This window comes from Rhipicephalus sanguineus, chromosome 2 (genome assembly GCF_013339695.2).
Source record: "Rhipicephalus sanguineus isolate Rsan-2018 chromosome 2, BIME_Rsan_1.4, whole genome shotgun sequence".
NCBI lineage: Eukaryota > Metazoa > Arthropoda > Arachnida > Ixodida > Ixodidae > Rhipicephalus > Rhipicephalus sanguineus.
Genome location: NC_051177.1, coordinates 234,977,809 through 235,005,758, shown reverse-complemented (window position 1 = coordinate 235,005,758; position 27,950 = coordinate 234,977,809). Strand labels below are relative to the sequence as shown.

The 27,950-nt window shown below is 47.9% G+C and overlaps 1 protein-coding gene across 2 annotated transcripts in view; it reads left to right on the top strand.

The window, feature by feature from the left end:
• LOC119382309 (low-density lipoprotein receptor-related protein 6) overlaps nucleotides 1–27,950 on the top strand; it is a 637,453-nt gene that overhangs the window by 541,754 nt on the left and 67,749 nt on the right. For both annotated transcript variants that reach the window (XM_049412791.1, XM_049412792.1), the window contains exon 14: nucleotides 26,466–26,668. In XM_049412791.1, the coding sequence (XP_049268748.1) occupies nucleotides 26,466–26,668 (203 nt within the window). The remainder of the gene's footprint in view (nucleotides 1–26,465; nucleotides 26,669–27,950) is intronic.

Genomic DNA, 27,950 nt, shown 5'->3' with positions numbered 1-27,950 from the left:
TAGGATTCCTTTCCTAATTAGGAGAAAACTCCCTAGAACAGTCAGTATGAGGTGTCGGAGGCGTCTTCGAGATGGTGGTGGCATGGGTTCCAGCTCGCATTGAGTGGTGCCATTCTAATTGCGTACTTTCTTGCCTGAGCGCGGGCACTGAACTTGCTATAAGGGTACTAAGGCATAATAAAAAAGTCACTTAAGAGAGGGCCGCATCGATTCAAGAAGTACGTGGGAGCTTTAAATATATAAAAGGCGTAATTGTCTCAGGAGGCAAAGATGAATGTCTTGTCGAGATATTTAGGCGGAAAAAGACAAGGAAACTGGGTGTAGCAGGCACGTAAAAACACGGCAATTGCGTTAGAAGTGTATTCGATAAGTATTTGTCTCCTAGGCGTGCAGTTGTGTTTAGAAGGGCCATATATGGGTCGTCTAGTAATAAAATTGCAAACGTTACAACACATCAGAATGACGGTAGGGAGTTTTTATACTGATGCATTTATAGGATCAGCAGGAAACAAAAATCGTTGTTCTGCAAGGTACCAACAGAATCTTTCGCTTTAAAGAATTCACGATTCCTCTCCGAAACCGTTATTACGTGAAAAACACCTTCTCCACTACAAAAATCTTACGTAAGGAAACACGAGGTTTGCCTATTTACAATGTGTGTTTACACTAGAATGAAACACTCGCAAAATGGTGGAAAGCTGGCACACCGAATCGCACACTCTTTTTCGTTGTCTTCGCTGCGGAGCTGTTATTTTCGTACTTAAGCAGCCTTAAGCACTATGCAAAGAATCCAGTCGGTGTCCAAGCTATTACAGCCACAGGTGGCTGCAGCAAGCATTGAAGGAGTAAAGGCCGTTGAATGCAGCCGTTGTTCCTTTTGTGTTCAAACGTCGATCCGTTGAACGATTTTACTGGTAAGTTCATAAGAAGGCAAATAAAGCGCTTCAAAAACAAAGTATTCAACCTGCCAGATCAAATTGAGCGTGCTCAGACGTTTCCCGCTATGCTTCACGAAGGTTATGAGAAGCTGCATAGAAGTGAGAATGTCATCTGTCCCGATATAAGAGCATTGCTTACGTCATCGGGCCAATAAGGCGACAGTCTTATAAGCTTCGCATGTAAGCAACTGACAGAGAGTTTGTCGTACTGCTTTCGTGCAGAGTTTTTTTTTTATTAGGGCACACTCTGCAATAAACGCAAATAATACCCGATAAAATGTAAAGGCTTTCTTTTATCTACTTCCTTTATTACTAAGAAATGTTTATTTCTCACTCTGCTTTTTTTCCTAACCCTGAAATATCTCCATATTTTGGCAAAATAAGGAATTGTGGATATCTTGGCTGCTGTCTATACTGAAGTACGTACACTTCCTTGATATCCTTGATATAAAGAAGTCGGCAATATTGGCAGTGTACTTTGTTATGCCGAAGCTTCGGGAAAACGAAATTCGACGTTTTACGCAAAGTGTAATAACCAAAGCATTCATCCTTACACTGAAAAAGAAAGCAGCTTGTTGGTAGGCAGATGTGAATCTTATCATTTTGTAACAAATCAATGAGCTAATTTTTTATTACTTTTACGCAATTTATACTCACATCAACTTCTGGGAGTACCTACTCGCGAAGGATCAGGATCTCTCAGTAAAGAAAACTTGCCTTAAGCTGCGAGATGAAAGAAAGACATGAATCACAGTCTCAACAAATTGTCAGCATCAGCAGTCATTATCAGCTCAAAGACATACAAATTCTGAAGTGTCCCAAACAGGCCTAACCGCCCTTCATTCAATTCCTTGGTCTCCCTCTTTCACTCACTCCAAGGCTGCTCAAGGACATCCACATCTTGCTAGTGCACATATTGCCGCATAAGGAACAGGTTAGTCTGCAAGCATTGGTATATAGGAATTCTTTGCAAACAGGTAGCTGCGGATAGCTTACATGTACATTGAGTTTCTCTTTTTGTTAGAGCCCAGTCTGATATCTATATGAGCATGGTGCCCAGTCGTGTTGAGCAAGTTCCTCCGCTTGCGGTAATTCCGTTGATATTGATTACCTTCAGGGGTGGTCATCGAGCCCACTCCATCGACTCTCGTCGCGCCACGGTTGTTGGGTAAAATTGATTCCGACGCGTTCAGTTTCAGTCACCACTGGTCGTATTCTGGCAGTTGCACCAGACGCAAATCCGGACGTGTACTAGCGCTCGTGCAAGAAACTCTTTACAAAATACTAGCGAATACCCTTACAGGCGTCCATTGCATATGTTCGTATGCAAGTGCGCATGGAAGATCCACTGACGTATGGATGTTGTAATTGCGCGTGGAGTCTGACCGACATCACTGCGGTCAGTGTGCGTGAGCAGCGTTGTTGTCGTAGCAACTTTCAGCTTTTATGACCATGTCGACTTAGTGGTCCCTTCCTAACTTGTCCCAAGCATATTGTCCAAGGTTGGTTCGCATGAGCACCCTGCACGGCCAACGCAAATGCTGGATACCATGTACGTAAAGTGCTTCTTCACTCAAGAGTTCAGTGCTCTGCAAATAACCGCGAAATGTGCCGCTCTGTTTACTTTCATTCTATGTGACGTACAAGGTCTGAATTTATTTACGCGAAGTTTAAACTTACGTTTCAGGATAGTCTCAACGCAATGATAATTCAAGCTTCATTTCCACAAACTATACCTGACCTCTATCTTGAATGAATAAAAAGCGCGAAAGAACGAGGACGAACAGAAGAAACAACAGACCACGGCGCTGACTCTGTTCGTCCTCGTTCTTTCGCGCGTTTTATTCATTCAAGATGGAATCACACCAACTTGTCCAGTTAAACGTTCTAATGATATACCTGACTCACAGATTGCGATGTACGGAAACAGGAAATCATTCAAGTGTGTACACTGAGACATATGCGCAGAGAAGACACGAGTACAAAAGCAAATTGTAATTCTTGCTGAGCGAAGGAAATTTAGGGCAAGTGTACGCATTCTAAACCTGTTTGGTCGCTGTAACACATTAGTATTCCTGAGGACTGATATAATGCACCCGTGAAGCCCATGTGGTGCATACCGTGTTGCTAAACAAACAAATAAGTAAAGAAATAATTATTTTCTTTGGTTGTCTAGAGATAGACCTGAGTCGACATTATAAATTCAGGCGTTTTGTATAAATCTGTCATTTTCATAAGAAACGAACAGAAACACGAATTTTCATACGAAATGAAAGAACACAGCATGAACAACGACGTCATGAACAGAAACTGAGACTGGTAGGGGGCACGGTCTATAAATCCGAGGTTATTACCGCAGAAAAAAAGGTAAAGAGAGATGGACGAGAGAAAACGGAGGAGGAAGTTGTGCTTCCCCATATTGCCAGTCGCAATAGTGGCCGCAATACTTGGCTCGCTGGATCATTGCCGTTTGTCTTTCCGGCACCATTCTTTGTGTTGACAGTCCTGCGGTCTTGGCTTCGGATATTGCGCTTCGGACGCGTCTCACTGATATATTGCTCCCACAATAGACGCTTCTGGTATTGGTCGACCACAGTGTATTGACATCGTTTTTTTCCACTTTTGCAGCTTTGCTACGAGTTCAAGAGAACGCTTTTCACGCGTATTTGCTGTGTTATCTCACACCATACAATTTGCACTGACGCTTGCAATGCGAGTACTGAATAGCTCGAAACGTTACACGCCAGTTATCGTGGTCCCCTGACAAAAACGTAACTTATGAACTCTACATTCTGAGCGTTAGATGACAACCCAAAGGGCAAGCAGCACGCACATGCTGAAATGTGCATGATAAATAGAAGGTAAATGAAAGCAACCGAACCCTCGTTTAAGCCCCTGTTACAGGCGCCATACAAAAATGCTATATTATTTTTCTAGTTCCGCTACGGAAGCTAACATGGTCAATTTGCGACATTTATACAAAATTCGAGGGACCTGTTAGTCACTAGCATACAAAAACATGGTTGATCCCTCCGTCATAGGAATCGGAATAACACGAAAGTAAAGCTCGCCCTTACAGAAGTAACTGAATGTTTACTGTACATTGATATAAGAGAGTTTTCACAATGTATATTGATGTCTGGCAGCTATAGCACCGTTTAACGTGGATGTGCCCACTTTGATAATTGGTGGTACATCTCCATCCCGACGACTAACGACCCTGCTAAATGATTAACAAAACCCTTGTGGTAGCTGTAGTTGTTAACGGTGAAAGCCTAATCAGAGAACGAGGTGTGATAGTCAGAAGAGCGTCGCATATTAGACGCAGAACTTGGTCGCCATCCCGCGGCATGTTAAAATGGGATTGAAAACCACGGCCGGACTAGAGGGAAACGCAAAGCGCGTCGTGCCGGGTGTTGGTCGTGCCACCCCGGTAGCCCGGCCGCGATTTTTCTAGGGGCGAGCGCGTGAACTGGGAACGCGGTGTTGTAGCCACGTGAGGCAGGCGCGCGTCGCAGAGCTATGAGCGAGGCGGACGCTTTTACGGATGGATGGATGGATGGGTGCTATGAGCGTCCGCTTTATAACGGGGCGGTGACATGTCTGCCACCAGGCTCGAAGAAAAAAAAGAAAAACCACGAGCCCAGCGTGGATAAAGGTCGCCACCTCGCGGGGTTATAGTGAGGATTGATTTCGTTGCATTGCAAATTCGACACGCTATGGACAATCCGCGTGGGGTGGGTCCGAATGGGAGGGACGTGTACGCGTTGCAGGTGACTAGAATCGCGGAGTGCCACAGTAATGACCACATTGCTTTTACCCGCTCCCAGAGGGCATACACCCCGCCGCCACGGGAGAGTGGTCAGCTATAAAAGGACGCGTTTGTAAAGCTTCTAGGAGTCTGTGACCCGTGGCGCAGTGGATAGCCTGCCTGAGCATCTGTTGTGCGTACCGAGCAGGTCCGTGGGTTCCATTGCCCGTTGACGGGGAATTTTTTAGGGGCGCAGCCTCCTTAAGATGCGGCAACCCGTGTACGTCCCTCGTAGTAGTAGCTCGTAGTCCCGTAACAAGTGCTTCACGCGTTGGACCTCCAAGGTGGTGCCTGAGGTTGGAGATTTTTCCTGTGCGTTGTTGAACAATAAAAAATTCGCAGCGTGCGCGTTAACTAAAAGCCGAATTCTTCTGTCTCTCCGTTCCCCATTAGCAGCCATTGGCATGTTGCAGTAGGAAACGTTAGTAGAAGTAGAAGTGTAAGTGTTAGCTAAAAGCCGACTTCTTCTGTCTCTCATTCCCATTAGCAGCCATTGTTTACCTCCAAGGTAGTGCCTGGTGAGATTTCTCCTGTGCGTGATTAAACAATAAAAATTTGTTCAAAACGCCGTTGATTGATGAAATAAACCAACGAAAGACGCCAGATGTTTTGTAAAAGCAGAACGAAAGAACGCCAGATGTTTCTAAAGCAAAACGAAAAGACGCCAGCTGCTTAACGAAAGACGCCAGATTTTTCTAAAGCAATGGTTTTCTAAACAATGAAAATTCACAGCGTACATGTAAAATAAAGTGAGCTGCAAGTCGTCATAACTCATCGAACCTTTAGTATAAACGCGCCCGATCTCACGTCGGTGATGATGTACTGGGCAGAATTCACGGAAGATTCACGGTTTACCGATGAACCTCCGCAGCTTCGCCCACTCATCATCATTCACTCCGTGGATATGCTGTGATTTTTTTTAATCATTTAACATGGACGTTTGTCGTCGGGTCGGAGATGTACCACCAATCATCAGAGTGGGTGCATCCACGTTAAACGGTGCTATAGCTGCCAGACATCCAGTATATATTTTACAAACTCTCTTATATCAATGTACAGTAAACATTCAGTTACTTCTGTAAGGGCACGCTTTACTTTCGTGTTTTTCCGATTCCTAAGACGGAGGGATCAACCATCTTTTTCTTTGCAGTCTGACTGTGCATATTTTTTCGACGTCATTTCCGTGACGGAAATACGTCACTGAAGTCTTGGTGGACCCCGGCATAAAACACTTTCTTGTTAAAAAAAGGATGGCTGATCCCTCCGTCATAGGAATCGGTATAACACGAAAGTGAAACGTGTCGTCAGAGAAGTAATTTATTGTTTATAGTTCATTCGTATATGAGAGCTTCTACAATGTCTACTGTTGTTTGGCAGATATAGCACCGCTTGATGTGGACGCATCCCACTCACGTTGACGCCTATTGGCCCATCTCAGTACCGACGACTAACGCCCATGATCATGATTTAACTCTTGCGGTAGCTTAAGTTCTTAACGTATACATGGACACCCTATATGGTAAATCCCGCGCAAGGATGACATCAACAAGCGCATAATAAACACTGATACTCGATATGCACTCCTTCAAAACGTCATGAAATGCGAATAGAAACGCTACGCGCGTCGAGTCTTCCTTTTAGCCTGGCTGTTACTTCTCACAGGGCGAGCGGGGAAAGCGGTGCGACAGCCAGGCGAGCGTCGGAGAGTTTATTTTTCGATATGGATGGATGCAATGCGCGAGGCTTTAGGGAGCCAGTCGTTCATGTAGGCTCCCTACGAGGCTTGAGCTAAAGCTGCCACCTCACGGTGAGTGAAAGCATTGACGAAATTAAACTTGTACTGGAAACGCGCCGAATGGGATGGTCGTAGCAACGGCGCGTTGTTATGTTTTTCGAGCCCGGTGGCACAGATGTCACCGCCCCGTTATAAAGGGCACGTTGATATCATCCATCCATCAATCCAAGATCACTGTGAAAGGAAAGTGTGAAAGATAAAAGGGGCGTTCATGTAGCCCCCACAATGTGTTTGGCGGTAGCTCAGTGGGCTTAATGCCCCTCAGCTATCATCGTGCACCGAGAGGTTATGGGTTCGGCTCCCGTCAACGGAACTGTTTCTGATATTTTGTTTCTTTGCCATCTGATGGCGTTCATTTTGCTGACGTACTTCCGTGGCGGAAATACGCCATGAAACTCTTGGTGGGCCCCGGCATAAAACAGTTTCGTGTTAATAATAACTAGGTGCGTAAAAAAATACCCCTGTATTCACTTTCAACACGTTTTATTCATTATACGATGCACGTAGCGCTTGTTTAGTCCTCATCATCAGGAGCCTATTTTATGCCCTCTGCAGGACGAGGACCTCTCTCAATGATCTCAAACCTAACCTCTCCTGCACGAGCTGATTTTATTTTATGTCATTTTATTGTTTGCGCAACATATACTTAAATGCCCCTGAACATTAAGTGTTGAAATACGCATTATTTGGCTCCCACACGAGCAGAATTCCGCCGTCATATTCAACATGAACTGTAGTGTCTGCGCACGGAAGACCACGGCAGGCAGAAAGCAGTCACACCACGTAAGCGTATTACTGACGCGCGCGCAGAAAGGGTGCATAGTCACTCTTTCGTGTTGACACCACTGAATTAAATAGGAACATGAATTTTGAAATGTTTTATCTTTCTTAGCGTGACGACAGTCTTTGTGAATACTAAAGATATTCCAACTGAACCAACGGATTATACCATGTATCAAACAGTCCAAATATGCAGAAGTGCATTACTGTTTCTTTATGTAATAACCCACCTCTATACGCATTTGCAGTCTCTCATTTCTAATTTTCTTTCTCCCCATGAAAAGACATATTAGAGGCCACATCATGTTTTTCAGCACTCTCGACTTATCAGATGTCTCCCAAAGATCGCTTCAGTCAGTGATGCGGCACCAATATAGTTATCCGAACTAGCACAGTATCGTCGGTTGCATGTACGAGTAGGTGTTAGTTCTCTGTACGACGAGGAGAGAAACAGTGTGCGATTTTCTTTAAAATAAGTGACGTATAAGCCTTGAATAGATTTAAGCGTATATATAAATACGCTTAAGTCGCAGTCACATTCTCCTATAAAGGTTATTCAGGCAACAATGCATTCAAGTACTTAGGTTAGTCAGGCAGCAAGAAGAGGCAAAGAAACCTTAGCATTAAGTGTTTCGTTTGTATTTTGCCTCACAGTAGGGCAATACAGTGCTGCATCAGATGACCTGCAGCTACTCTAGAACATCCAGAACCGCATTGTCTCTTCTGAAAACGAACACGGCGTTGCAAGTTTACGCTTCTCACTGAACAGTTTACAAAACAATTTAAAACTAATTGCATGAAGGTACAACAAACTACAAATAACCTCATTTAAAAGAAAAGAGAGTTACCGCCTACATCAAGGATCGAACGGGCAATTAATCTTCGCATGATCGCTAAAAATGCAAAAAATATCCGAAGAGGTATTTATGTCGCGTAATTTACCGTAAAACTGATGGCCTACTTACTGACACCAGCCGACAATCTCTTCTGGAACACAAGAGCTTTACACTTCCAATGCATATCCTATATTCCATTGTAATAGTATACACTAACGTAAAAACTTTTGTCATCATACACGGCCACCCTAAAACGCCACGACATCCATAAAGTCCCCGAAGGTTACTTCGAAATATTTTCGTTCTTCAGTGTAGGAACATATTGACAGAATACCGCTTGCATATTTACTTTTTATGTATACTTTACATAAAGCGTTAGAAACCGTGACCTGAGTCCCTTCCGTTTTTTCCATCTTACTAGGTATTCTGCAGTTCTCCGTGTAGAAAAAAGCCTACGCGGCCATTGTAAAAAAAGGCGGAATAAAAGGCAAAATAAAAGGCAAAGGTAAAAGCTCAAAGAGAAACGATAGAAAAAACATATTCCTTCCTCAGTGATACCTGGAATCTGTTATCCGAAAAGAAAGCAAAGGCAATTTTTTCTTTGCCTATTCCTTGCTTTACAATGTACCGAATAGGCGAGAAAAGCTCTGCGCTCACCCGCTCTCTGCAGCCTCCATATCTTTAGTTGCGACACGACCCTTGCTCCTTAGGGGCTGTTCATACTGTTACACTGATTAGCGAACGCGCGCTGCTCTTCCGCGGATCTATTAGAGTTAGCCGAAATTTCCGAGTATATTGCTTCTCAGCGGCGCATTAATTAGGCTCCTGCCCGACGTATCCAAACCGGGGAGAGTTCATTCTTGGCGGCACAGCCAGCTGAAGGCTCATCTCCCGTGGGGTTTTACGCTACACCGGCTCGGACCATTCTCTTGTCGTGTACAACGTTTAAGGGGCACGAAATAGAAGGAAATAGAAGCGGTCCAAGATGCTGGAAAAGCGAGACATGGGAGATGGCAAGGAGGTTAGCCAAACTGTGCAACCTTAGGACGCACGGCAGTGTCGCTTGTCACTTCCACGCGTTTCGCGCTGTCGAAATCTTAGCCCGCAGATTGTGTACCAGGGAGGAGTTAAGAGGACTCCACCAACTTTGCGTTAAACTGGCAGTGTAGACGTGACCTTTCGGGAAGTTAGGTCAACAGGTCATGCATTAAAGCTACTCCTGCGCTTTATAGGCAGTTTTCTGTTGCCCGTTGCCACCAAGGAGAGATTGCTGTGTAGCACGCGCATTACAGATTAAGTAATAATTAGGCTGACGAAAATTCTGGAGGCATAAAAAATGTCCCAAGAAGAAAGCTGTTCACTTGAAACGCCACAGGATTGCCTGGTCGTATTGCGAGGATGCTTCCCACCATTTCTACGACGAGCCTTGAAGCGTATATACATTCATTATATATTTCGCGTATTTAACCTAAGCGTCATTTTCTTTAGAGTTTTCATGAGATGTTCAACTGGATTCGCCCAGTTTGAAGTTACTGAACGTGTCGACACAAACTTTTGGAAAGTTTGAATTGGTCCTGTAACCAAGCATTTGCAGTGCTGCTGAAGGAAAGATGTTTCTTTCCTTAAGTTTTAATTTTATCAAAAAAAACCAAGTGGAAAGGGGCACTCGCGTAAAAAAAATTGCAATGACTCCTTGATTTATCTTTATTTCAATAAAAAAAGGAATGTCTCTAGGAAATTATCTAAGCTAAAATAATTGTTTTATTTTCCTGATGTCTGTGAAGCTGTAGTACGTGCATGGCTTGTGAAATTCTCAAGCAACATACAAAAAAAATTAATTCACTCTTTAGAAGCAAAGATAAAAATATTCATCTACCTGGGCGTAGCAACATTTCAGTCCGAAATTTAAAAATTGTCTGTCTTTCCAAGATTGAATAATTGTTTAATATTGCAGATGTCGGCACAGGGCATATAATTGCCTCCTAAAACTTTTAGAAATATCAAAAAAGGCCGTCTATGCTCCTAAGTATATCAAATTGCGTCACCACTTCATGAAATAATCATTTTATGAAAATTAATGCAATCATTTTTTTGATTATCGCTGCTACTAACGCAGACCTTGTCTCGGCTCGAAGTGCCAAAGAAGGGCTAGCGTTGCGGAAAGCTTCCGCTGGAAAAGAAAAAGTGTAATTGCCGGGGAAAAGCTCCGAAGCTGTAAGAAAAAGAATACCAAGCACCTGAGGGTTTGCGTCTTTAAGTTATTTCGTCGAGATATCCTTTCATAATATCCGCAGTTTCATCTTTCCTTTTTCTGTTGGTGCGTAGTTCCGTCCTCTCTTGCAATTCAGAAACATCTATTTTTCCGTTCTCTGAGATGTGTCCCTTCGCTTCAATCTTTGCCGTCAACGTAACTTGAGTAGCGTTTTTGTCATGTCAACAGCTAATTTTGCAATATCCCCCGGGCGCCTACAATACTCCCGAGATTTCCGGTAAGCAGCAACGTTAATACAGTTTTGTCTCTTGTAACGCCAGTACAGATCAAGTCGAAGCCTGCTTTTGCACGGAGAAGTCCGCTTAACTTCTGCTTAGCGCTCTGCAGTCCGGACAAGCCTTGTCCGTACTGTATACAAGACGTCACGGTCACCAACACTCCCAACAGGTTGGCGTCTTCAAACTTAAGCACACACACACACAAGCACACACATACACAAACGCGCGCGCGCACGCACGCAAGAATGTATGTATGCATACACAAACACACTCGAAAACATGCGGGCACATGCGCGCACACACGTACACACATCAACAGCCCACGCAGGCATGCAAACACGCACATACACGAAAGAGAAGTTTTGTTATTGAATCAAACAGGACGACATTCAATTCCACAAGCATAAGTGTCCAGTATTCGAACATTTCCTTAATGTTGCATGTAGACATCTGCATTACGCTATGAGTAATTTAGATAAACACGCACTGACGAGCATGTACAAACAGCTTTTCCTCCAATGAATTTTCGGCACACTACAGTTCTAACTTCATGACCGATTACATTCGTAATCATTCATTGCAGTGCCATTTGTCCCACTTAGTCATGTTGCCATGTTTCAGCGATGGTGTGTAGTCATACAGGAAAGATGCCGTGAGTAAGGCACGCAAACCTTTGCATGTAAAAATGGCACTCAATGCAAAACTATCGCTGGGATCAGGGTCGTCGGACGTCATATTCTGGTGCAAAAGTCACAACAGCTTTATTTCGGGATGTCTGCTAATGGCCAGCTGGTGTTCCTTGTGTTATTTCAAGTATCACATATGGTAATCTTTTTTCTTTACGGAACAAGTTACGTTCTGAATAAGGGCCCCACTATGTGGGTTCAATGATTAGGATGTTTGTAGAAGAATTGAAAGCTAGGCCAGTTGGCGAGAGTTCTTGAGCATATTGCTACGTACAAGTGGCATCGTGGTCCACAAGACGAAGAAAAGGACGACAATAAGATAGACTGGCGCGAGCTGTTCCTATCAGCAGCGCTGCTCGGTGAACCACTTGCAAATACATCTGTTGCTAGTCCTTCGAGTCTCTCTCTGTTTATATTCCCCGTAACATATTTGGTGGAGCGGTGCGATCCCCGTCCTCGCCACGGAACTCCGCAGCGGGCGTTCGCTCTCGGCTTTCAACATGGCCTCTCAAGACTCGAATGCACCCACTCCGGTCGTCACGCCTCCTGTCCTGCCTTCCAACCAAGCGGCCGCAACAACTTTCGTGACGCTTCCCGTCTTGAAAGACCCTGGCGTGTTCTCGGGCCTCGAGGGTTCCGACGTCGACCATTGGGTGCGCCTTTACGAACGTGTCAGCGCCAGTTACAGGTGGGACCCCACACTCATGCTCGCGAATGTCATCTTTTACTTAGACGGAACCCCTCGTGTCTGGTTTGACACACACGAGCATGACATTACAAGCTGGGACAGCTTCAAGGAAAAGATCCGTGAGCTTTTTGGAAACCCTTTTGGTCGTCGACAAGCCGCAAAGAATGAATTATCGACTCGCGCGCAAACTTCCACTGAGTCCTACATCAGTTATATTCAAAGTGTCCTAGCACTCTGCCGCAGAGCCGACGAGAACATGTCCGAGCCAGAAAAAGTTGCGCACATCCTGAAGGGTATAGCCGACGACGCGTTTAACTTGCTGATATTTAGCAACGTTACGTCTGTTGATGCGATCATTCAAGAATGTCGCCGCCTGGAACAGGCTAAAAGCAGACGCATCTCACATCAGTTCCAGCGCCTTCCGAATACCGCAGCGACGTCATCTTGCCTGGACTCATATCGTCCTCCAGACACTTGCGATAACTGACACGACTCGTCGACGTGAACTTGAAGCAGCCGCTCCTGCTACAGTGCCACCACCGCACCCTGACCACTCTCCTTCAACCCCCTTGCCCCTAATTCAAGCAGTCCGTGCGACAGGAAATTGCCAGCATGGGTATTTGCTCCATTTCGAACGCCTCCCCGTACCGACTTCCAGCAACAATTCACGACTCCACGTCCATTCCCCTCTGGCTCTCCATCAACATTCCGCAATCCGTCCGCATGGCGAACACATGATGACAAGCCCATTTGCTTCTCTTGTCACCGTATTGGGCATGTTTCTCGCCATTGCAGAAGTCGCTGGGGTCCTATTACACAAACTTTCCAGCGTTCCTCCAATGGCCGTCCCGTTTATCGTCATGCGACCAGCCCAGACCACTTTGCCCCTCAGGAACCTGTGATTGATCCCCGCTACTCCCGCTCACCATCGCCCCAACGTCGCCAGTCTCGTTCTCCCCAGCCCCGCCGACCACTTTCGCCCGCCTTCCCACGACGCTCCTCGACGGAAAACTAAATGTTGCAGCCCCTGGAGGTGGCGCTGCATCAATGGGACTGACCGAAAATCCTCTATTGACCATACAGACGAAACAGAACCTTATCGATGTACAAGTGGACGGTGTGCATGTGACTGCTCTTGTCGACACTGGGGCTCAACTTTCCGTCATGACCACTAATTTTCGCCGAAAGCTCAAGAAAGTCCTCACACCTGCGACGACTAAGTTCATCCGTGTTGCCGACGGGGAACAGCATCTGTCGTTGGAATGTGCTCCGCTATGTAAGCATCGCTGATCGCCACACAGTTGTTCTCTTCGCCGTCCTTGAAAAATGCCCACATGACGTAATCCTAGGCCTCGACTTCCTGTCCGCACATTCTGCCCTCATTGACTGTTCGGCCAGTACACTCCGTCTTCACTTGCCCATAACAGACCCTGCTGCACCACGGCCGAGTCGCCTCTGCACTGCCCGATATGTTCGCCTTCCAGCCCAAACACTGACCCTACGTCGAGTTCGTATCAAGACCACCATTCCCGACGGCGACTATGTGCTGACACCTATCACACGATGTCCTCATCAGCCGCGGCATTACATTACCGCACACCGTCTGTCTGTCGCAGGGAACTCCACGTGCCTTCCACTTGTCAATTTTAAGCTTGACACCTCAAGTGCTGCCGCAAGGCATCTCTTTGGCAGTGCTGTCCACCTTAGAAGACAACGCAGTGAATGCTTTCACGTTGGCTACTCCTTCCGACACCTCTGCCCAGCACCAATCCAATACTTGCCCCCGACAGCGCACATTAAGGTCGATGATTGCTTCTGATTTAACACCGCAGCAGACTGACGAGCTCCACCGGGTTCTACTGTCGTACATCGACGTTTTCGATCTCGGCGACCGTCCATTGGGGCAAGCTACTGGTGTGACGCACCGCATAAACACCGGTGATGCGCCTCCTATCCATAGGCGTCCATATCGCGTGTCGGCGACTGAGCGTCAAATTATCCAATGATGAGGTCGACAAAATGCTCGCCAAGAACATCATTGAGCCATCCTGCAGTCCCTTGGGCGTCCCCTGTCGTACTCGTCCGCAGAAAGACGGCACATGGCGTTTTCTGTGTCGATTATCGACACCTAAACAGAATTACAAAAAAATACCTGTACCCTCTGCCACGAATAGATGACGCCCTCGATTGCCTCTATGGTGCCCGCTATTTTTCCTCCCTAGGACCTACGTTCCGGGTACTGGCAGATTCAGGTGGATGACATGGTCGTGAGAAAACGGCATTTATCACACCTGATGGCCTATATCAATTCAAGGTCATGCCCTTCGGCCTTTGTAATGCCAGCCACCTTTGAACGAATGATGGACTCTCTGCTCAGAGGCTTAAATGGTCCACACTGTTTTGTGCTACTTGGACGATGTCTTAAGAGTATACGTTGTTGGGCTAATGGTTACATAATCTTCAAAATTGGCTAGCGCGAAAATCGACACGGACGTAAGAAGGAACACTGATGTACACTGAAGCGCCTGTCCTGTACATCAGTGTTCCTTCTTAGTCCGTGTCGATTTTCGCGCTAGCCAATTTTGAAGATGGACGATGTCGTTGTTTTTTCACCTACATTTGAGACTCATATAGAGCGCCTGTCAGCCATCTTAAGAATACTTCCGTCGCGCTGGCCTGCAGCTGAACTCGTCCAAGGGTCACTTTGGCCGTCACCAAATTACAGTACTTGGCCATTATAGTAGACGCTAACGGCGTACAACCAGACCCAGCCAAAAATTAGCGCAGTCAAAAACTTTCCTGTACCACGATCTGCAAAGGATGTTCGCAGCTTTCTCGGACTATGCTCTTGACTTCCGACGCTTTGTGAAAAATTTTGCAGACATAGCGAGACCCCTTACGCAGCTCCTCAAACAAGACGTCCCGTTTTCATGGAGCTCAGAAGAGGCCTCTGCGTTCTCCAATCTCATCGCGCTCCTCACTACTCCTCCGATTTTGGCCCACTTTGACCCTGCTGCCCCTACTGAGATCCGTACGGATGCAAGTGGCCATGGCATCGGCGCAGTGCTAGCTCAACGCCAACGTGGCCATGACTGCGTTATTGCATACGCCAGCCGCCTGCTATCAGCCCCTGAACGCAATTATTCCATAACAGAGCGCGAGTGCTTGGCTCTGGTTTGGCGGGTCGCGAAATTCAGGCCATACCTCTATGGACGCCCATTTTCGGTAGTTACCGACCACCACGCGCTCTGCTGGCTGAACTCCCTCAAAGATCCCTCAGGGCGCCTTGGTCGCTGGGCTTTGCGTCTGCAGGAATTTTCTTACTCGGTCGTGTACAAATCTGGTCGCCTTGCACCAGGACGCCGATTGCCTCTCCCGGTACCCTGTCGACGATTCCTGATGACAGTGACGCCAACACGGTGCCCTCCATCTTCTCCGTGTCCGCCTTCATTCACATTGGGGAAGAACAGAAACGGGACCCACTGCTGCTTGACATCATCAGCCGCGCGGAATCTTCCCCACAACGACGCCTCCGTCCGTCCTTTGTACTTCAAGAGGGCGTCCTATACCGCCGCAATTTCCGACCTGACGGGCCTGACCTTCTTCTTGTCGTGCCTAAGCATTTACGGCGCAGTGGTCCTCGCTGAACTTCACGATGCGCCACAGCTGGACACCTTGGCGTATCTCGTAGGTATGAGCGCGTACGGCGACGTTTCTTCTGGCCAGGCCTTGCTCGCTCGGTACGGGCCGATACGTCGCTGCGTGTGAGTTATGTCAACGTCGCAAAACACCGTCGCTGCTACCTGCTGGCCATCTTCAACCAGTAGACATACCCACGGAACCGTTTCACCGCGTTGGGTTAGACCTGCTTGGTCCTTTTCCCGCATCAACATTGGGAAACAAGTGGATAGCAGTGGCTACTGATTATGCTACGCGCTACGCTATTACGCGAGCTCTACCAACGAGTTGTGCAACCGACGTTGCTGACTTCCTGTTACGGGACGTTATAACTGGTTCACGGTGCCCCCAAGACACTGCTCACCGACCGTGGCCGTTCGTTTCTCTCTCAAGTAATCGCCGACATCCTGCGTTCATGTTCCACGCAGCACAAAGTGACCACCTGCTTACCACCCTCAAACCAACGGCCTCGCGGAACGGTTCAATCGCACGCTTACGGACATGCTCGCTATGTATGTGTCGCCGGACCACCGAGACTGGGATATTGCCCTACCCTACGCCACTTTCGCGTATAACTCATCGCGCCACGACACAGCAGGCTTTTCACCTTTCTACCTATTGACGGAAGAGAGCCGACATTACCACTGGACACCATCATTTCATCCAGTACCCTCGTCCACCAGCGAGTATGCTCATGACGCTATCGCGCGAGCCGATCATGCCCGTCAGCTCGCTCGCGCTCGCCTGACGGCGTCGCAGAGCAACCAACGACGTCGGTACGATGCCTCACATCGAGACGCACATTTCGTTCCCGGTACCCTTGTGCTACTCTGGTCCCCTATCGTCGAGTGGGCCTATCTGAAAAACTTTTGTCACCTTACACGGGACCTTACCGTATAGTGCGTCAAGTCCCCTATGAGTGTCCCCTATGAGATTGGCCCCTATGAGATTGGCCCCATCTGTCCCTCGTCATCTGTCGTTCGGTCCAGTGATGTTGTTCACGTCTCACGGCTCAAGCCCTACAACACGGCTTCTGAAAACGACCTTTAAAGCTCCGGGACGGTGCTTCCGCCGCCGGGGGTCATGCTACGTACCAGTGGCATCGTGGTCCACAAGACGAAGAAAAGGACGACAATAAGATAGACTGGCGCGAGCTGTTCCTATCAGCAGCGCTGCTCGGTGAACCACTTGCAAATACATCTGTTGCTAGTCCTTCGAGTCTCTGTTTATATTCCCCGTAACAATATTCTTTGCCAGGCCCAAACACACCAACACCTTTCCATCATTGCCACGGAAGCCCTTCGATCCCCCGTTTTCACTTATGTGCTTTTTCTCGTTATATAATCGGCGTAACTATATGTGTGTGTTATCTTCATAGGGGTGGTCACTCCTTGCCTTCTCGAAAACCTGGAGCGAATGATCTTTTGGTACCTGTCACTCTCAGAAACCATATACAGTAGACTCTCAATAATTCAAACTTGAGGGGACCTCAGGATTTTATTTGAATTATCAGAAGTTCTCATAAATATGACTCGGGCAACACACCAACTAACACTGCAATGTTTATTGTTTCTCAGTGCTGCAGCAACATCATAGACTGCTCTGCATGATTGCCAGTAAAATTTTTAGACATCAGCGATAATACTGGTACTTGTTATTACACAAGGCACGCACGGATGTGTAATTAAGGGACGAAATGTGTTGCATCCCACGACAGTTGCTAGCCCCTTCTAATTCTTAGGACACCTTCTCGCATGGCATGTCGCAGAGAAAGTGACTTTAAGAAACGTTTGGCATGCGATAGATCAAGGCCAGACCGTACAGTGTTTTTTTCCCTTGGTCAGCACGAGATTATTGGTGCGCAAGGTTCGGCTAGTTTGGCCGTTTTGTAGGCAGGCAGTCAGCTTTATTTGCACCGGTTAGTAACAGAAAAACGTGAATGTTCAGCTAGAAGCAACAAAGGCAGCAGATATTTCCAGACATGGAAAAGCAAAAAGTTTGAATTAACCGAATTTGTGCAGTGAGGCAGTTTGAATTAAGCAGCTTTAAAATACATTGAAAACATAGTGGGCCAACCAAAAATTTAAGATTTGTTTGAATTAATCGAAAGTTTGAATTATCAGAGTTTGAATTATCGAGAGTCTACTGTATGCCATGCTCACCTTGTCACTAATGCTTCACTGCAGTGCACACCTAGTATGTTGAGGCAAGACAGCACTGACCATGGGAACAGCCTCTTGGCTGCTATGGCTGCTCTCTGACTGTTGGTCTCGTCTCCTTGTTTACATTGGGGCACCATTTCCTGTTTGTGCACTAAAATCTTACACACGTACTGTTGCACTGCTCCAAGTCCCAAACATGAGTTTGCCTGATCCAAACCTGCTCTAAACGGTCTTTTTTCTTGCTCCAAAGATTGCTCCGAAACCTAAACTGGTTGAATCACCACTGCATTCCTCTTGCATTTTGCCTCTCTGTCACCGTAAGGGCCCCAAGCTCTTGTGTTCTTCTATACTCCTTTATACTCCAGCTGGAGAACAGTAGAACGCCGTGAGAATACAAAGGGACAATAGCTTGGGGAATCCTCTTACTTCTTGCTTTCTTTTGCTGATAAAAGCAGCACCTCTGGTTTTATCCTTTCTTTTTTTACTTATCTCACTCCCTCCCTATTTGCTACGCGTGTTTGCACCAGAAAGTGCTTTGTTTTTTTGCTTTCTCTTGGTCACCTCAATGCCCCACTAAGAGTGCAATGTTTGCTGCGCAGAATGGCCAGTGTTGGCGGTCACTGTGAAGGTTCATGTGAACAGGAGTGTACCTCTTAGGCAGTTCGTCTTGAGAGGATTCTTTCTCGCATTGAGTCTATGGGAAACCAAACAACCGTGCCCAGGTTTTTTCCCATGAGTGAGAATTCATCTTAACCAAGTTTGTCTTAACGGGAGGGAGTTTACTGCATATGGACATTCAATGAAAGCTACTATTGGACTTTCTGCATTGGTGCCAAACTTCTTTAAATTTTTGTGCGCCACAGCATGAACTTTGAACAAGAAAGCAACCAATGCTCGCAGCACATGGGAATTTTCTTGCAGCATGTGTGTGCGCTGTCTTCTCAAAATTTTTTGTGCAGTGTCTAATTATGACATTGCCTGTGTACAGCTTTATAGTAAGCTGCCTTCTCAAAGTCAAGCTATGAAAGCGATAAGTCAGTGGTGGGAAACCTGTGCAAATTGCACCAATCTGCATCGACTGGAAATTACTGCTCCACACTGCTCCAAAAGGGTCTTTTTTGCCTAATTGTGCCATTGCTGCACCACAACATGGTTCTGGAAACGAAACTAATGTTTGGCGGACAGCGCTTCGTGAGCGGAAGTACGTCATGGTCGCCATCTTGTGCGCTTGTGCTGCTGCATTTCTTAATGGCGTCACTAGCGGCCCAGCCGTTGTTACAGCCGATGTGATTCAATTCAGTATCAGTGGCAATGCTGCAACCATGCCGCAGTGTTAGCTTTCTGCAAGAGATGCGCACTCCTCAATGCTCTAGCGGTCCTGGCAGTGGATGGAGGCGCGTTTGGCTTGTCGCCTAATAAAAGCGTGCAGTATACTTAGAGCAACGCTACGCTTGCTGTGCCATACGTGTGCATTTATGGTAATAGCGTCAATGCACTGAGGTTTCTAGGTGCACGATGTATTGACGCCATGTGTTGAGTAGGCAGGAGCGCGGCGTAACCCCGCGGCAGGTCGGCGGAGGGCCGAGCTACGGGAGGGCGCGTAGAGTGATGACTCTTAGACCGAGCTTGGGCGAGACTGACGGGAGGACTGTTCTCCTGCATTTATTGCAGGTGGTTTTATGGAGGGGGAAGAAGGGCTATTGGTCAGCGAGGCACGGGTCACATGACCGGCATGGCCACGCCGGGTTGGTGGCAGCAAAGAAGCATGGGGGAGGCCAAGCTCCACCCAGTGGCATGAACAGAGACGCTTACAGCACTGGTGTTTTCGCATGTCACCAGGGGTCGCACGACACAACATCGTCCCGCCCTGGGAGGAATTGCATCCTTATACATTCTTTGAACAAACCTTGAAATGTGTGAACTGTTTATGCCTGTCATACATTATACATTGCGGCAGACAATTGGCTAAGGCAGAAGGCAGCCCAGGCTGCATTTAGATGGGCTAAGAGTAACAGTACTGCTCACGCCATATGAATTACCTTATGATTGCTATGTTGCACATCTGCAAACACTCAACAAAGGAAAAAAAAATTTCACATTCGAGTTCCTGTTGAGGGAATGAAACCTGCATAACTCGGAAGTTCAATCCTAGGAGCACACAAACACAACCTAGGATACAGAAAAGAAGATCCGGTTCGCCAACACCAAACACAAGTGCCAGCTTGCACTATTCACTGAACATTCACGTACGCTCACTAGACCTCTGCGTCCATGCTGCAGGCCTCTAAGGCAGTATAGCCCCAGAAGACACTGACTGCTTTAGTCTGTGATGTAGTCCTTCAAGTGGGCTGGGGGCTTACGTGTCCGCTGTGGGCGATGTGACCCAGGCCCTGCAGGAAGACTTTGCGTGTTGCGGCTGTCGAGAGCCGACATTGAAGACCCGTCCCCATCTCTCCCGGAAGAACTTGGTGGATTGTGGCTGCCATGAGCCGACTCTGAAGACCTATTCCTATCAGTCCCAGGCGAAAAACTTTTTGGGTTGCTGATGTGCAATGCTGAATGCAGCCGTCGACCGCGGCCGTCGATGATGACGTCGTCATCCTGGAGCCGGCGCAGCTTGCTGGCGTCTTGCTGCCGTAGCGCCAGAGGCAGCTGACGCAGCTTGGCGAACACTGGCACGATGTGCTGCTACCTCTTGGCCCGATGGACGTAGTCCTCGACACGTCCCAGGGCTCCGCCAGGCATGTGCTCGAATCCCAGAGGTACACCTGCAGGAAGCTGCGAGGAAATGGGTGTAGCAAGACGGCACGTTAACGTTGCGCCGTCTATCAGGAGTCCCAATTGCTGGATGGCGTCCAGCCCCAGCAGTGAAGTGCCGTGTGCTGTCACGTAGAAGGTGACAAAGGCCCGCTTGCCCTGGTGCTGCAAGTTCGTGCGGAAATAGCCCAGGACCGGTATGCGGTGCTTCGAAAAATTTTTCAAGTGAACTGACGCTTGCTCGGCAGGCGATGCTTCAAAGTGAAAAGCGTGTCGAAGTCCCTCTTTGTCATCAATGATGGAGTGGCTCCGGTACCCACCAACAATGACGTGGGTAGGAGGTGCGTGCTCCTGTAATCCATGCGGAGCCCTGGTGGTTGGTCCAGTCACAGGTGGATCTCCACCAGTGGGACTTGTCCCATTCGGCATCCCAGTTGGCCCTGTATTTGGCCGTGTACCCAGGTTAGGTGAGACACCAGCGTCGTGAACGCTGAAACTGGAGGGTGTGGCGGCCCCCTGTAATCCAGCCTAATGGAGGCCGTGTGCATCGGTCTCGGGAGATGTTGCACAAATGCTGGAAGATGTTGCGCCCTTCTGTAATCCAGTCTACTAGGAAGCGGCGCACGTCAAATGGGTAAGGTGTAACCTATGCGTGGGTACTCGGGGGAAGACTGCCCGGAGGCCTGCAGCCGGGGAGGTCGCGACTCCCTGTAATCCAAGCCTTGGAGGCCGAGTCAGCCACCACAGTGCAGATGGTAGGCTTGTGTCCATGAGGCGAAGGTCATCTCTGGGCCTGGGTTGTGGTAGCCCACTTCAAGCCGTGGGAACTTGCGAGCCCCTGTAATCCAGCTTTGGAGGCTTTGCTGGTGAATTGGCTACTAGTACATGTTGAGCTTTTGCAGGACACTGTGGTGTGGGAGGTCCACAGGACACAGGCGATTTCGCTGCGGGAGGTGGTGTTCCCGTGTAATCCGCACCGGTTTTAAGGAAGCGCTGGCTGTGCCCACCCTTGCCCCTCCTCCACGTGGGCGCCACGGGCAACATTGCTCCGCAATGGCTAAGTGGGCGAGAAAGTGAAACCGGGCCTTCGGGCTTGGAAGTAGCACCACAACGTGGCAATGGTGTTGGCCCGGGACAACACCGTCACTAACGTGAGAGGTCCTTCACTGTGAGGGCCGGTGGCCAATGCAGCCACTTTAAAGATGTGCGTAGAGCTTGCGTCCCTTGGACGTAACCTCAAAGATGCTGTTGCATCTGGGCAGAGTTGTCTTTGCACGAAGGGACATTCGGAGGTTGTGCATCCCCGCCCTTTCGAGCACATGCCAGTGTGGGGCCACCGCACATGGAAGGGATTCCACTTAGGTGGAAGGCCGACGATGACCCAACGTAAATGGGTACAGGTGGGGCTTCGCTCTCTCCTGGGAAGGTGCCCTGCTCCTGTTTAACTGTGTGCAACTGGAGGGAATCTGTTTGGCGGGCCGTAACCTTTTACCGCAGTGGTGGCTACATGGTTGAGCATCCGCTTCCAATGTGGGGGGTACCGGATTCGATTCTCAGTGCCGACCGAGAACCCACCGGTTTTTCCAAAGGGGTAGAGGAGTACACCTACCTGGCGCTCGGTTGTCAATGGGTACTCATCTCGAAAGGTGGCCTTATAAGGTTCTGTAAAGGCCCCTGGGCGCACCTTAACCCACTACAGTTGAGCATCCGCCACTGCTGTGGGAGGCAGAGAATTGCTGCTGCCGGGTATCTACCAGTAAAATAGGTACAAGCGCACTTCTGGCCTGGTGCTTGGCAGAACGGAGTTCATAGTCGCTTGGGAGGGCGCCCACCCTGTCGGAAATTGGTGGCATGGGACCGCCAGACCTATAAATAAGGTCATCCTCTCTCTCTCTCTCTTTTTTTTTTTACTGGCTGGCAGAGAACCCAGTCTTGTACACCCACCGTCGAGCCCGCGCAGCCATCTTGGGTGCGGCTGCCTAACTTGGGGAGGAAGCCACCACCATGTGTGAGTCACATGCGGGGCCAGCGAAGCAGCCGACCCGCCATTTTGAGCCGCTGCGACGCACTGGATGCTGCCGCTGTCACCGGAGTGCAAGCCGAGTAGCCGCTCGTTTTCTCCAAACGCCTCGTTGGCTTTGTTGAGCGCCTCCGAGTCGCATCCAACTTCTGCCTTTTGCAGCGTAAGGGCTTCCTCGTAGGAGAGAAGTTTGGCCCGTACATGTGCATTGGCGACCCTGTGAATTATTTGGTCCCGTACTCTGTCGTTGTAAGTGGCGCCAAACTTGCACGAGAGGGCTTTCTCCTTGAGGGCTGTGACAAATTCGAGGAAAGTTTCGCCAGGCAGTTGTTTGCGGCTTGTAAACAGGTGCCGCTCGGCTAGCACGTTCGTTGTCTCGGTGAAAAGCCCATCCAAAAACCGGAGCACCGTGTCATACTCCGTTTCCGTCGCCGCTTCTGTCTTCGGCACCGTGCCCGAACTCGACGCTGTAACGGTGCCATCTGCCTGCGCTTCAAGCTGCTCTTGCGCGGCGAAGTATTTGCGTTGGCCCTCAATTCCGAGCGCGCTGATAAGTGCTGACACGCGTTTTTTGTCCTCCCAGCCGGTTCCGCCGGCCGCCTTCAGGTGTACCTGGAAAATCTTTTTTATATATGCCATGGAATGGGAGGCTTGCCGGGAACGTTGAGGAACGGAGGAAGGTTTGCAAGCAGGGCAGCCATGCGTGCAGGTGGCAGTAGGCCTAAGCAGAATGGAAGTGGTGTCGTTCAGTAGCCGGAGCAGGAACAAATAAATTCAGGCCGACTCCCTTGTAGCGTGCAGGAAGCCAAAGCACCGATGCGCAGCAGAAAAGGTGACTCATAGTGTAATGTCGCGTACGTCGTACTCTTCCTGGCGTCGCCTGTAGAACTGGGTTCAACTACCTCGTCGCCATGTGTTGTATTGGCGCCATGTGTTGCATAGGCAGGAGCGCGGCATAACCCGTGGCAGGCCGGCGGAGGGCCGAGCGACGGCAGGGCGACGGCAGGGCGCATAGAGTGATGACTTGTAGACCGAGTTTTGGCGAGACTGATGGGAGACTGCTCTCCCATCAGTCTCCCATTGCAGGTGGTTTTATGGAGAGGGAAGAAGGGCTATTGGTCAGCGAGGCACGGGTCACATGACCGGCATGGCCACGCCGGGTTGGTGGCAGCTAAGAGGCATGGGGGAGGCCCAGTGCCATTAACAGAGGCCCTTACCGCACTGGTGTTTTCACATGTCACCAGGGGTCGCACGACACAGCACACGACAAGCGGTGTGCACTTGAACGCAGTCCCGCACAATGAACAGCAGCAATCGACGGCTAAAAGCATGCAGTAGGCTTAAAGTAGCGCTACACAATAAGCATGCTCTAGAATGTAGCTGAAGATACTGCGATAAGGTTGTCAGCGATAAGTAGAACTGCCGTGTTCGTCAGTTGCTGCCACCACGCATTCGTTCTTTCTCTATGCTTGCCCGCAAAGGCATCACCACAATCGTGCGGAAGTAAGAATCATTCATCGACCGGTTTCCGCATTTCTCGAAAAGATGGAAAACATTGTGGCGTCGACAAATTCAGCAGCGCAGTAAACTTTTATGTCGCAGAAAGTTATCGCGGTATGCAGTGTACGCACTAACCCTTAGACGTAGGATGAACCACTACGGCTTAAGCGCTTCGCGAAGACATAATTATGCTCGATGAGACTCGGTCAGGGTTTTGTCGTCGAAACTACGTTTTAATTGAATATATATATGTGTGTGTGTGTGTGCTGCTGCTATGGACAGTTTTCATGCTGCAGCCAGCTTGTGTGTGCAATAGCCTTCACTATTTTGTGTCATCGCCTCTGTACGTAATATTACTTTTGTTTATTTTTTGTGCTTATTTTGCAGGCTTGTTGCCTATGTAGAAATCATTATGTAAAGGGAGGAAACATTAAACAAAATTAAAGCTAAATGTTCTTCCTCTGTGTATTTCGTGAAAAGCCCATGCCTGCTCCAAACACAGGGGTAGCTGCTCCAAAAGCAGATTTTGCCTGCTCCAATATCTGCTCCAAAATGCTGGAAGGCATTCCCACCACTCATAAGTCAGAACCATCAGTTTGTAGCACGAAGCTACAAGGAAATCCATACGGATGTCCTTGTGGTGTTGTGCTACAAATGGATGGTTGTCAATATCTTGATTCTTGCTGCAAATGTGTGGTTGTGAATTATCCCTCTCATAACCCTTCCGCCATGTTGCAGGTTTCCGCAGGACTCATTTGCCAAAGTCAAGCTGGTGTCAGTTATCATTGCTGAACTGGCACCGGCCTCAACATTTAGTAACTTGTTTGGTTCCTTCCTCTGTGCTTTTTTCCTCACACTTCGGTTCCTCGTTTCCATTGCGGTGTGAATGTGGTGGTCAGTGTTGTTCTGAATGGACTCGAGGAGAAGCCTTCTTTCCGGGTTTGTCTCGGCCTCTGTCACACTCAATATTGATTCACGTTTCTCGGAATGCTCAACAAAAGCGTAACACCGTGTTTCCAGTTTCCATTCTTGGGCTCGAGGATTCTGTCGCAGAAGCTCTTGCCTTCAGTGATATAGCGGGCTAAGCAACCCAAACGTGACATTTTGTAACAAATTGTCGGGCTTTTTTTTAGATGGCCGGTTCTTTTGTCATTTTAGCAGGTGGGCGAGCATTGACACCAAGAGTCATCTCGGGGGCCCTCTCACGAGAACCCTTGAGGCTGCTCATTAACTTCAGGGGTAGCATTTGCCAGGCAGAAAGGGGCCACTGCTGGAGCAGGGCTTTTCATCTCAGGATGATGGCGGCTTGCTCTTGTGTATCTTAGCTCGGAGGTTACACGCCTTCTTCTCTGCTCCTCTGATTGTTCACGCCTAGGAAGAGAACATCACAGAAACTTTGTGGCCAGCCAGGGGTTTGGAGTGTAGCATTGCACGCGAGTAGCACTGAGTTGGAGCTAAACTACTGCTTGCCGCAGAGAATCGTGGCCATGTGATTTCGAGGCACTCGGCCAGCCATTGTGCACCAAGTGAAAACAGAACTGCTGCTGATAACATCACAAGTGTGGCACGTCTGACAATGTAATCATGGTTGACCACCATGCATGCATGCAGGTGATGCGCAGTGAGAAACACAAATGCTGTAGAATGTCAAAAAGATTTTGACATTCAACGCGACACCTCTCTCCTTGCTCGCCTGTTTATGCAACAGAAAGCCTGATGGAGCCTTAAGTTTGGCCATCACAGTGCAATCACATTTGTGATGAAACACATTTGATGCATATTTTATCTGGAATGGACACTAGAGACACTTTCACTGGTTGGTGCTGCAAATTTGTGGCGCGTCACAGTCGGTGTGCTCTGATATTCAGCTGGGCTGCAACCAGATACATCCAATTTAAAAAGGTTTGTGCCATTAAACAATGCATATTCTTGCAGGAACCATGGGATGAGTCCAGATTATAGAGTTTTCCAAATTAACAAGGTTTTACAGCGAATGCCCATTAAACAAAGCTTTTATGTAAAAAGATAGAGTTTGATGTTTCTTTTCTGTTGGAACATTCTCGCTGCAGTCCTAGGCGGTTGCTTGCTCAGGATTTTGCAGTAGGCACGTCTGGATGTGTGAGTACTGCAGCTTTGCACCCATCACTTAAAGCTTTCTTTAGAAAGTGGATTTCACATTTGTGATAGTCACTTATATTCAGAGTAAACACAGCTTGGTGAAAATAAATCTTTGCAAGTAGTTAACAATCAAACAGTAGCAGCAGCAGCAGTATGTATTCAATTACTGCATATAGTGGGAATATAAAAGCCATCCAAACATGCAGGCCCACCCAGCTTCCTGCTGTTCAGCCAGAAGTCCAGCATTAGCCGACTTGGCTTGAATGCTGACGACTCTCCAGACATAATGCTGCCCATCCAAGGCCTCAAGAACATTCGCGCCTTGGAATTCGACCCTGTTGCAGATTTCCTCTACTGGATTGATGGCAAGTCGCACGTTATCCGCCGAAGCCGGGACAATGGAACCCAGGTAAACTGCACTTCGTGACGCCACTAAAAAAAAATCCTTGCTCTGTGTTGTTATGCTTCGAGTTTGCGTCGCATATGTGGGGCAGTGCCTCACATGGAGTTCGCTCTTCGTTTTCGACGCTATGCGCACGTGCGTGGTTTCACCGTGTGCATGAGCACGCATGACGACGTGCAGCTTTGCAATTTTTTTTTTTTAATGTGGACAATGTGGATGTCAGATTAGGTGCTGGTCGAAACTGTCCGCGACCACAGTGACAATGATGGATTTTTGGAGGTCGATTCGTCACGTGCTTTGCCGTCTTGCGCCGTGCCGCGTGTTGGCGAGACCGTGACCTTGGCTATTAGCTCTAGCAATGCGACGGCACGTTGCCGGAGCCAATCTCGGAGGCCACGGCTAGACGAGTACGGAGCAGTGTTGTATTGATGTCCTACGAACGTTCAGTATTGCCATCCCTCACGAATAAGCAATAGCGCAAAATAACACGGTTTTTTTGCTGCTAAATAAATGTTTTGAGCGAGCTTTGCCTTCAGTTCCCCTTTTGTTTAATTTGTGCGTTCCTTTTCCGAATTTTCGTGCTGAAACTGCATATAACGAAAATCTGTTTGCAACGAATTTTTTCGGGAATTTGTCCATTTCATTATATCCAGGTTTAAGTGCATTACCTTATGCGCACTAATCAATGTTCACTCTATAGCAGTATAATGAAGTTTGTGAAAAATTACTTTGTTATATGAAATGCCGCTAAATTAAACGTAAACTTTTTATGCAATGTATAATAGTGCCACATGCGCTTGTTTTTTTCATTTTGATGTGATCGAGTTTCACCCACAAGAAACTGCTACTATAGCAGTGTCCCCCCTGTCAAAGCTTTGTCAAGGTGCTCTTAAAAATTTTTCATTTCTTAATCGATTTTGATGAAACTTGACAACTTTATGTATATTTGCATGCTGTTTTCAAGTATCCAATTACTTTTCTTGTATAATGTGGAGTTATTAAAACACGAAATATTTCCTGTGCCTATTGGGGAGCAAGTTTATTTCTAAACTGAGTGCGTTACAAAGTAAATCAGCATATCAGGATGGTCTGCAATCGGAACTGTGTGCAGTGCAACAAAAATGGATGTTCTAAACCCATTTGAACAAAAGTTATGGTATGTTGAACATTCGTGAGTGAGTCAATTTTAAGCTGAAAGTTCACTCGGGAATGTTGAACATACCATAACTTTTGTTCTAATGGTGTTAGAACATCCATTTTTTGTTGCACTGCGCACAGTTCTTATTTC